Source organism: Montipora foliosa, chromosome 2 (assembly GCF_036669935.1).
Source record: "Montipora foliosa isolate CH-2021 chromosome 2, ASM3666993v2, whole genome shotgun sequence".
NCBI lineage: Eukaryota > Metazoa > Cnidaria > Anthozoa > Scleractinia > Acroporidae > Montipora > Montipora foliosa.
In genome coordinates, this window is record NC_090870.1 from 32,177,888 (window position 1) to 32,188,432 (window position 10,545).

General features: G+C 39.8%; 1 protein-coding gene and 1 long non-coding RNA gene across 2 annotated transcripts; both read right to left on the reverse strand.

Annotated features, from left to right (window-relative positions):
* Positions 1–1,169: 1,169 nt before the first annotated feature.
* Positions 1,170–3,315, reverse strand: LOC137990706 (uncharacterized). The gene is made up of 3 exons (XR_011121547.1): positions 2,573–3,315; positions 1,946–2,493; positions 1,170–1,791 (listed from the first exon to the last, which is right to left on the reverse strand). It is a non-coding gene; the product is annotated as an uncharacterized lncRNA (long non-coding RNA).
* Positions 3,316–3,435: 120 nt separating this feature from the next.
* LOC137991536 (THAP domain-containing protein 10-like) lies at positions 3,436–4,393 on the reverse strand. Its single transcript, XM_068836610.1, has 3 exons — positions 3,998–4,393; positions 3,764–3,897; positions 3,436–3,565 (listed from the first exon to the last, which is right to left on the reverse strand). Exons 1-3 carry the CDS (start codon positions 4,391–4,393, stop codon positions 3,436–3,438), a joined length of 660 nt encoding a protein of 219 aa, XP_068692711.1.
* Positions 4,394–10,545: the final 6,152 nt, after the last annotated feature.

A 10,545-nucleotide genomic window follows, 5' to 3' on the forward strand; every position in this document is an offset into this window, starting at 1 on the left:
TATGTTTTGTAGCGTTCTGCCTTTAAGCGTATTAATAAATTACAATGTAGTCAGGCATAACTTTGTTTTGTTTTTTTTCGTCTTCCACGCAGCAGAACTCTCTCGTAGTTAACAATGCATCCTGCACTTCATGAAGGCTTACGATAAGTGAATTTTTTATTCATTTTATATCAATTAAATACGCACATTTCTTCTGTTTTCTATGAATTCACTGATAAATGACCAGGCTTGCCTTGAAAGCATTAAAGGGATACTCTATCCCTCAAAACAACTTTTGCTCAAAAGGTTTTGTTAACATCATAAATACGGAAAAACGATAAAATATATGAAAACAAAAAGTAGAAGAGTCTGAAAATCGCTGAGAAACAGCAAAAATATCCCTTATCGGAGGACCGGAAGTGAAAACGACATTTCTGAAAACATGTGATTGATGACGTAGAAAGAAGAACCCTTTCTCGAGTGTCTTGTTTACTTTACTTAAAAAAATGTGCAATGGAGTCTGAGGATTCGCAAAATAGTTCTTCTTCCGATAATAGTAGTGATGAAAGTGCTGAGGGACCCTCATTTATTGATTGTGAAGGAGCACAGCCATACTTATTTGAACCGTACGACAGTGATGCAACCTCGGGTACGGACTCTTCAAATGATTCTGGCGAACGACAATACGAGCGACTACAAAATACAGACTGGTGAGCGATCAATTTGAATTTGCAATTTGTAGCAAATGCTGTTGTAGTCCAAACTTAGGACGGTGTTATTGTTCATTGTGTCGATAAATCAAAACCAGAAATAAAGCTTTCTTGTGGCAGAGAAATGGTATTTGTCCCATTTTTAAATACATGTTTCGATGACGCGATGGGGGCAGCGCGAACCGATTGAGACCGATTAACAGAATTCCTCAAGTCAAAGTTTATTTTGCACTATATGAGAACCCTACTTTGACTAATTGTATCTATACCTTAGGTGTACTTGTGGGAATTGCCAACGTCTTCAACGTGTAGAAGAGTGAATCTGTTGCTCCGAAATTGACTATATTGTTGCCAAAAAAAAATGAAGCAGTCGAACACGAAGTGCTGACCGAGCCGCTTGTTTGCATTGCGCAGCACCCAGGTTTTAATTCTGTCTGCTTGAACCACTAGGTACTGCAGACAGCTTGGTACCAGTACAAACAGCAGTACCATAACTCTTATGAGGGCCCAGAACATAAGCAAAACCGTCACATAGCTTACAGGCAGCTGGCAAGGTGGTGCTGGGGGATTTTGGGACGTGAGGTTAGAGTTGTCCTTCCAGCTTGTGCTGTTTGCTGTATTCGAGCACACTTCCCTCCTCCAGGCATTGAAGAAGACTTTTCTTTTCAAGGATTTCGCTTTGCAGACGAGTAAAGCGTGGAAAAAACCTCATTTAAGCATTATTTTTAATGTTAAATGTAGAGCATTCACAATCTGGTATTCAAACATTCGTAAAAATTGTCAAGTTGTTACCTTGTGCTTTTACACGTCTGGGTTAATTGCTAAATGAAATATATAAAATGATTAAATCGAATTTGTGTTTGCTCCAGTTTACAAAGTGTAAAAGTGCCAGATGTTCCCCGCAGATAGCAAAGTCAATCAGACAATAGGCGAGAATTGTATCACTTTTTAAATCGTGATTTCATTGTGCTGACTGCAGTATTCTTGTCAGGGCGATTATGGTCAGATGACAATGAACGTGGAGCAGCAGATCTTGGCAAAACACTGCTCTCCTGTCCCTGGAGAATCTTCATTACCATTTACTTGAGATGGGCAACATATTCTGTGCAAAAGAATAACGAAGTGATGTAAAAACAGATGTGTTACAGATACATGTATACAGTATAAGACAAGTGAAATAAGAGCAGGGGTCATAATTGTCTTCAGGGCAAGTCGATTTAGTCTATAATCGTTATGGAGAGAGAAATTAAACTTACTGTAGGTGCATTTGACTAAAACCTTTTTGAGCGTGTGTTCTCCTTTCTTGTACTTTGGAAAGGCAATGTTCACTCGTTCAGAACCATCTTTTAGTGTGGCGCTTTCTCAATTGCTGTTCTCGTTAAAGTGCAGGATCGCTATCTGCAACCTAACACAGTTAATTCTTCAATTAGGTCAACGCATAAGTTATCGCTATGGTTGTCTTTCATGGCCTTGTATTGTAAATTACAAAAGTATTATCATTCAGTTTGTATTTACGTTAAGTTTGTACGGCTCATTCAAAGGTCTTGTGTATACAAATCTTTGGGCATTTCAGGATCTCTTTATTTGTCTATTGACGCCTAATGCTAACTGTAGTGTTCTATTGTGTACCACCTGCTTGTCATCCCGTGATAGGAAAACGCAAGGCGTTTCGGAGCAAAGTGATTTTGCACGGAATGGAATGCCTCCAGAGATGAGGTGGCATGTTGTCCTGACATCTGCCTGACATCCTTTATAAGAGAAATCTTCGTCAGAAGTTCCATCAGTTTCTCAAAAGGTGGTGTGCCTGCAAAATAAAAGAAATTCAACTGCATTTACTCGCTCAAGACAGATAATTGTTACTGCAGTGTAATATTTATACGTACCTGGCTTACCAGAGTGTTTACAGACAGCCCTTCATCCGTTAGGTACTTGAGACATCGTTCGAGTCCCTCCTTTTCCATAGCTGCTGAATTTTTCACTTCGTTACTCTGTTGAGTGTAGAACGAGAAAAATGTGTCCTAGTTCACATTGCAATTAAGATCGACATAAAATTGTGAATTTGAACTACTAGGCGAGAGTAGCTTATATTGTTCTGCACCAGTAAAGTTCATTATTTACAAACCTGCACCAACTGGGAATCTACGATTTTGCTCTGCTCGAGATCCATGAGGGAGTAAGACCCATACTTAGCTGAATGGCCAGGGCTGTCACAGCGACCATCTCCGCCGACTAATAACTCTCTCCCTTCGGATTTTATTTCATTTAGCAGGGTAGCTTGTCGCTGCCTGTATGTTCTTTCCACTGCGGGATGTAGATATGATCTCTGGTGGTGCATAAATGTTGAGTAGGCAATGGTAGGAACTCTCATATGCTGCATAATTGTTAGGAATTTCGTTGGGCTCCCGCCGCCAAAGAGAATTGCGGAGGACATCACGATGTTCCCAACAGGGATATCTCCAACGGAGGGTTGTGAATCCCAAAATTTGCTATGAGTGCAAGACAAGCATTTTTGTTCCACTGTTATCTTCGTTCCAGCTCGTGTTGAAACTACTGCATCGCATTCTGAATTGCAGACAGGGCAAAATTGAAATAGAAAAAGAAGTGATGATTCTGCAACCAAAAACAGGTTTTGTTGATGAGCAGGGGCATCCTTAGGAGATTTCCTATAAAACGAAAAACAAGACCGTTTAGGAGTTTTTTTGTTTAGCAATCATGTCTGTATTTCACAAATGTGTTTTTGTCAAACTCACTCGTATTTTAGATCGTCAAAGTCGTCAAAAGCGGGATCCTCTTCCACTTCATCATCTGGGTCAGGGACGTAAGATGGATCGTCATCGATTTCCATCTCTTCCTCTGGATCTGATTCCTCGTCCTCGCTTTGGCAGGGAGTGGAAGTGGTGAAAACTCTCTCTGTAGACTACACTGAATGCCTTGAGTCTTTTTTCCAATGGCGGTTTGACTACCCGTACAAATAAGACAAAGAAAACTATTATTTCAATCGATATTCATTCTTGACCATTCGTCTTAGGCGAAACTTCCCTTTGCTTCTATGTTTGCTCCGAAATTGTACAGACACGTTTTTCTTTGAGGACTGGATCTGTGTAGAGGCCTCCTTTACTTTGGGTTCACTCTTTTCCTCAGTTGCTTCTGCGTCGTCTTTCTGTTTCCCGGAAGTGGAACTTTCGTTTCGCACACTTTCATCGATAATCTTTTAAAATATATCAAAAGCAACAAACAAGTATAAGTACGTATAACTAGTATTTTCGGTAATGATATCGCCTGTACCATAACATTGTTTCTAAGCTTACCCATGCAGCTTCTCGCTTTCTGTATGCCCCTCGAGGTGGATTGCTTTTGACCTCTGAAGTATCAAATGTGCCGTTGTCGCTGTCACCGTCTCTTCTTGATTTTTTGGTTTGAGGAGGACCAATTTTAAAGATTGTTGGAACGGCATCGGCTTTAATTGAATTCTTCATCCTCAAACCTAAAGACTTAGCAATAACAGTTTGTGCCTCAAAGCAATCTTCAGTGAAATAAGCACTGCAAAGTCTACTTGAATTCGTATGATAATAAAAGTCAGACAGTGTGTTTTTGACAGCATTCGTCCACAGTCTTGCAAAATGGAGGTCTTCTGGCCATTGATGGAGACTCACTCTGTTTTTACGGGTGTTAGAACATCCACCAGCTATACAGCGATGCGGCATAATAGATGTCTTTACAAAAAAGCGCAGAGAAAATTTCGAATTGGGGAATTGCGAAAGCGCAATGACCCCAATTTATGAAGCAATCTTAAGAGAATTTACCGGAAGAGGTTTGCGAGGTTCTCCTTTCTATGTCATTTCCGCTTTTCGGCCATAGTGCTTCGTTTCAAATCTCGGGCGAGATACTTTGTTAATTTATGGGGAAGAAAGAAAGAATCAAACTCTTTCGATGGTTAATATGTTTCAAGTAGGCATTAAGCAACAGGTTTGTGAATTTTTGTACTGGGGAATAGAGTATCCCTTTAAGCTTTGAAACGTTTGTGTGTGTTGTCTGGCGTTCCTGCCAGATGGAGCTCTGTTAACTCTTTGCTTGCATGAAGAATTTTCGACAAAGTTAAGTCTGTTACTGCTGTATTTGTTAAATTCAGGGCTCTTAACCTGTCCAGTCCAGCATTTAAGATACATGATCCATTTATGAAATGGCAAGAAAACAAGTTGACTTTGGTCAGTCTCCTTGATGTCGTGAATAAAGCTTGTAGCTTGTCATCTTCACAAATTGCTCTTGTAATGGATATTTTGTGAAGTAAACAATTATCACAGATAATACGGCACCACCTCCGTGACACCATCCTCAAAATGATCTTCTGCCTCAAATTTATAAATGAAAAGATTAGGAGAAGAATTTCGTCGGGCAGTCAATCCATTTTCTCCCACTGTAGAAGAAGGGATAAATTTTCTCGCAGAACTGTTTGAAAAAGGGCTTGGTTACACTGCTCTAAATACAGCGAGGAGTGCTTTGTCGTCTATAATAACTTTGCCAAGTAAAATTAGTTTTGAGACACACCCATTGGTCTGTAGATTCCTCAAAGGAGTGTTCGAAAGTCGTCCCTCCCTTCCAAGGCACAACATAATTTGGGACATCCGAATAGTGTTAGACTACCTTAAAACTTTTCAGACAGCTGAAACTTTAACACTTAAATTGACAATGATCCTTGCTGTTATTTCTGCACAGTGGTGCCAAACTCTTAAAGCCTTATCACTTGATAATATGTCTTGTGTGGATGATAAGTATGTATTCTACTTCAACAATTTGTTAAAAACGTCTAGGCCTGGGAAACATTTAGAGCCGTTAATAGTTAAACAATATGTTCCAGATGCCGAGCTATGTCCGTTTACACTCCTTACCGAGTACACTAGAAGAACAATTTTCTTTAAGAAGAAACGAATGGGGTTCTTGTCATGCTCACAGCGAGATCCAGTTGTCATTTTCCCAGATGTTTGCTACATTCCCACAAGGGAGAAGAAATTTATATATATATGATTAAAAATTGCATAGAAAAGGAAAATTAAAACACTAGAGAACTGTTTCGAAAGGGCCTGATGGTCCTCTCTCGTCAAGTGCATGAAACACTGACTGACTAACGTTCGTTTTATAAGTTGATGGTTAAAGCATGCTTTATCAAATATTTGGTTGTGTGCCGGCACACACTCGCCAGTTCGTTCCTTTTGTTCAGGGTGCCCACTCCCGGTTTACATATGATGTAAAATTTTTCTGTTATGCAAAGATTACATCTCTTTGTTACATTTAAATACGGCCTGGGGCGAGACATTACTTTCCAGGTTACAGCAAATTCCGTTTTGGTGTCCTTTAGGGACCAGATATGTTTACTCAACTCGGTTGCCTTCCTTTTATTCTCATTTTTAAATGAAGCCGTGTGGTTTCGGAATCTTGTTTTGAATTGGTTCGCGGTAAGTCTATGTATGTTTCCTTTCCCATGGCGCTTTCAACTGTGGCTTGGTAGACCACGTTCTGGATTAAGCAATCACCACTTAACGGACAAGAGTGTTTGTCTCTGCAATTGCATGATTTTTCTTGTGATTGGGAATTATTCACGAGGGAGGAATTGTTGTGGGTGCTGATTTTTCTTTCCAAATTTGGCATGCACGAATAGCTCACTTTCAAAGTGTTCCTGTTAAAGGTTTTTCTTTTTTCTTAGTCTCGAGTAACTCTTTAGAGTTAGTTTAGTTTAGTTAGTTTAGTAACTCTAGAGTTACTCTTAAGAGTAACGTAAATTTAAAATACCGACATATAATCCCCTTATATCATGTTTTGTTGCCTAGCAGCACCTTAAATGTAACGCATTTACTATAGCAATCATTCAAATTTCCGTATTTAACTGCCAGCTTTCCAATTTCAACAGTTCAGTCGTTAAAACTGCCTGATGAGTGTGGTACTTGTACCATACGAAACAGTTCTGTAGCATTAAAACGATGGTTACTCCTGAAACCTAAACTTGCGTGAAGTCATGTATATATATATAACTTATAAAGACTTCTTAAGGCAAATTGATTATAATCCAACGTCAAACGTCTCGCCAGTTAGGTCTTCATCAGTGACAGATAAGTTATTTTACAAGACAGAATATATAACAAGTAAAGAACAATGGTCTTTGATAAGGTTCATTAAGCCTGCTAGTGTATGGTCAGGACACGTCCAATACAACCATTCATGATGGTTTCAGTGTTTTTCTTTCCGATTTCGAGCGCTTTAATGATCTTGCGTGTCTGATGTTGTGGATTGTTGTTATGTAGAATGTCCCATGAGCTGTCTTTAAGCATTGGCGTATTGGTATGACTAACAAGAAGCTGATAAATAGTTTGTTTTTTCATCCGTACGTGTTCCTTGATTCTGGACCCAACAGTTCTACTCGTTTCTTCTATGTAAACTAAATGATAGTGTGTACATTCAATAATGTATACGCATTTCTTAGATAAGCATTTGTTTACTCAAAAAATTCTTGCGTACTCCTGAGATGTGCGGGAACGAAGTCAAGTAAGCTATTCAGACATATTCCGACATATTCAGACATATCAGAAACCCCCGGATTCTGTTGTAATAACACCCACTCACAAAACCAAGCTTACTTGACATCGTTCCCGCACATCTCAAAAATACGCAAGAATTTATTGAGTTTATTTCATCCTTACACAATATTAAAGGTTTCTGCAGCCTGGACGTATCCAATCTCTACACATCGATCTCATTAGAGGACAAAACAGAGGGAACACCGGGAATTTTAGCGCATTAAGAACATTCTTTTCCGTACACAAATCAGACTGTGGCGACCTCCAACATCTGAGGGATAACGATTTTGAATCATTGTTACGGCTCTGTCTTACCAGTGACATAGTCCTCATTAGAGGTATAGCCTACACGCAGGAGTCCGGTCTGGCCATGGGAAATAACCTCGCCCCAACCTTAGCTATCATCTATATGAATAGTCTAGATCAAGGAATACAGACACTGTTTGACAACGTACACCTCAGACGATATATTGACGACATGTTTGTAGACTGGTCATCAGACCACATTACACCAGAATCAGTGCTTTCCTCTGCCAACAGCCTGAACTCAGCCTTAAAGTTCACCATAGAAACACCTGACAACAATCGTCTACCATTCTTAGACACCATGGTCACTTTGCATCCAGAAAAGGGTTCTTTCTCATCTATACTGTACATCAACCCTATACATAGCCAATGCTCAACACCCTGGGACAGCCATGGTCCGTTACTCTAAAGAGAGGAACTCTTATTGGAGAAATCAAGAGAGCCATCACACGCTCTACTGACGCACAATCACAACGAGCCTCTATAAAATTGATCATTAAGCTGCATAAGAAGAATGGATATCCCAAACTATTCGTGACCTCTATTATCAAACGCACACTACAGACATGTAATATTCAACCCACAGAAGAAGAACTAGCACAAGACCCAGTGTATATAAAAATCCCATTTATCAACGAGGTCCTAAAACAACAAACGCAAGCAGTAATCAAGTGATTGGGTATTCAAACTATCAAAGTTCATTATATGACTGGTCGCCCGCTATCAAGTATCTTTAGACCACCAAAGGAACAACAAAAGTGTCCCGAGGCTTGTGAGACCTGCACATCAGCCGAGAAGGTAAACAAATGCTTATCTAAGAGCTGCGTGTACATAATTGAATGCACACACTGTCACTTAGTTTACATAGGAGAAACAAGTAGAACTGTTGGGTCCAGAATCAAGGAACACGTACGGATGAAAAAACAAACTATTTATCAGCATCTTGTTAGTCATACCAATACGCCAATGCTTAAAGACATCTCATGGGACATTCTACAGAACAACATTCCACAACATCAGACATGCAAGATCATTGAAGCGCTCGAAATCAGAAAGAAAAACACTGAAACCATCATGAATGGTTGTATTGGACGTGTCCTGACCATACACTAGCAGGCTTAATGAACCTTATCAAAGACCATTGTTCTTTACTTGTTATATATTCTGTCTTGTAAAATAACTTAGCATGTACTGAAGAAGCCCGAAGGGCGAAACGTTTACATGAAATATACTAGACCTGTGAGAAGTTCGCCAGTGACTCATTTTTTCATTCTCCCTATATATATATATATATATAACTGCAGACAGTACTGTTTCGGCCTTCTGGGCCTCATCAGTGCAGTGGGATGTCTGGGATGGAGGTTAAGCTTATAAAGCCACCCCAAATGTCCCACACATATGGTACATCTAACCCATGCCAGAGTGCTCAAACTGGCGAGCTAGTCAGCATGCACAATTGCTAGCGGCAATGACTCATCCCAGTAGAGTGCTCAATTTGGACATAAAAGCAAAAGCTTTGTAATGCCACAGAGCTATATATAGATATATATATAGGTGCCTACTAGTCTTATAGTTGACCTGGTGGAGTTGGTCTTAAAGGATAACAATTTCGAGTTCAATGGTAATCACTATTTACAGACACTGGGAGCAGCGATTGGTACTAAAATGGCGCCTGCCTATGCGAATCTGTTTATGGATAGATTGGAAAGACGATTGATTTTGGAAGCTCGGGTTAAACCATACATGTGGCTAAGGTAGATTGATGATATCTTCATGGTGTGCACTGGAAGTGAAGAGGAACTTAGAGAGTTTTTGACCTACATTAATGAGGCGCATGCTACCATAAAATTTACGTGGACTTTGTCTAGGGATCAGGTGAGCTACCTGGATGTTCAAATTAGGAACAGCAATGGTATGATTGAGACAGACCTGTATATAAAGCCGACAGATAAGCATCAATTTCTTTTTTCTTCTTCGTGTCATCCAAGGGGTTGTAAAAAGAGCATTCCGTACGCTCAATCGCTGAGGTTAAGACGTATATGTTCTACCAACGAGGTCTTTGATAAAAGGGCTAATCAACTCAGTAAGGATCTGGTGGCACAAGGATATCGGGAACGGTTTGTATGTTAACAGATCCGGAAAGCTAAGTTAAAAACCAGAGAGGGGGCATTAACGTCGGTGCCTCAAAAAGCCACTACACAAGTTCCCATGGTAGTGACGTACCATCCTAATCTTCCTAACATTGGGCCTATACGGAGGGAACTTCAGCCTTTGCTACATTGTTCTGATAAATGTAAGAAAGCGGTGAAAGAGGTTCCGATGGTGGTGCCAAACTAAAATCTTCAGACTCGGAAGATAAACCCAAAGGAACTGTCAAGTGTGGAGATTGCCGTTGTCATGTTTGCAAACACTGAAAAATAGGAGAAAGTTTCACGTCAAAAATAACAGAAAAAAGTTATTCCATTAATTTTGAGCTGAACTGTAATTCAACCAATGTAGTGTATTTGCTGAGTTGTAAAGTATGTGGTGTTCAATATGTGGGATCAACCAGTACTAGGTTTTGTCTCAGATTTAATAATCACAAGAGTCGTATTCGAGCTCATGCTGGACTCTCATTGGAAGACAAATCTAGAGTTGATTTAATTTATCAACACTTTAATGGCCAAACCCACAAAGGCATCGAAGATCTCGATATACAATTTGTTGATCAAGTAAATGATGAGAGGGACCTATTGGGAAGAGAAGGACAATGGGCTTATAGGCTGAAGCGTGTAAAGCCCCATGGATTGAATGAAAGCGATTTCTTTTTCAGCCAAAATAAGTCGTCCCGAGTACAAAAGAGCTAAAAATCTACATACGTGCATAATTCCAAAAACGCGCGTGGGGTTTTGTTTTTATGGTGCGCGTGGTTTGTTTCCTTTGTATATTCATTTTGTAATTATAAATATGGCGTGTTACGCTGTATTCGGTCGAACTATAGGTGA

Excerpts from the sequence above, each read along its gene's own strand:
- LOC137991536 (XM_068836610.1), bottom strand. The coding sequence starts at position 4,393 with ATGCCGCATCGCTGTATAGCTGGTGGATGTTCTAACACCCGTAAAAAC. Across the intron at positions 3,898-3,997 it reads GAAAGCGAGAAGCTGCATGG|ATTATCGATGAAAGTGTGCG; the intron begins GTAAGCTTAGAA and ends ATATTTTAAAAG. Across the intron at positions 3,566-3,763 it reads CAGTCCTCAAAGAAAAACGT|CGAGGACGAGGAATCAGATC; the intron begins GTCTGTACAATT and ends TCCCTGCCAAAG.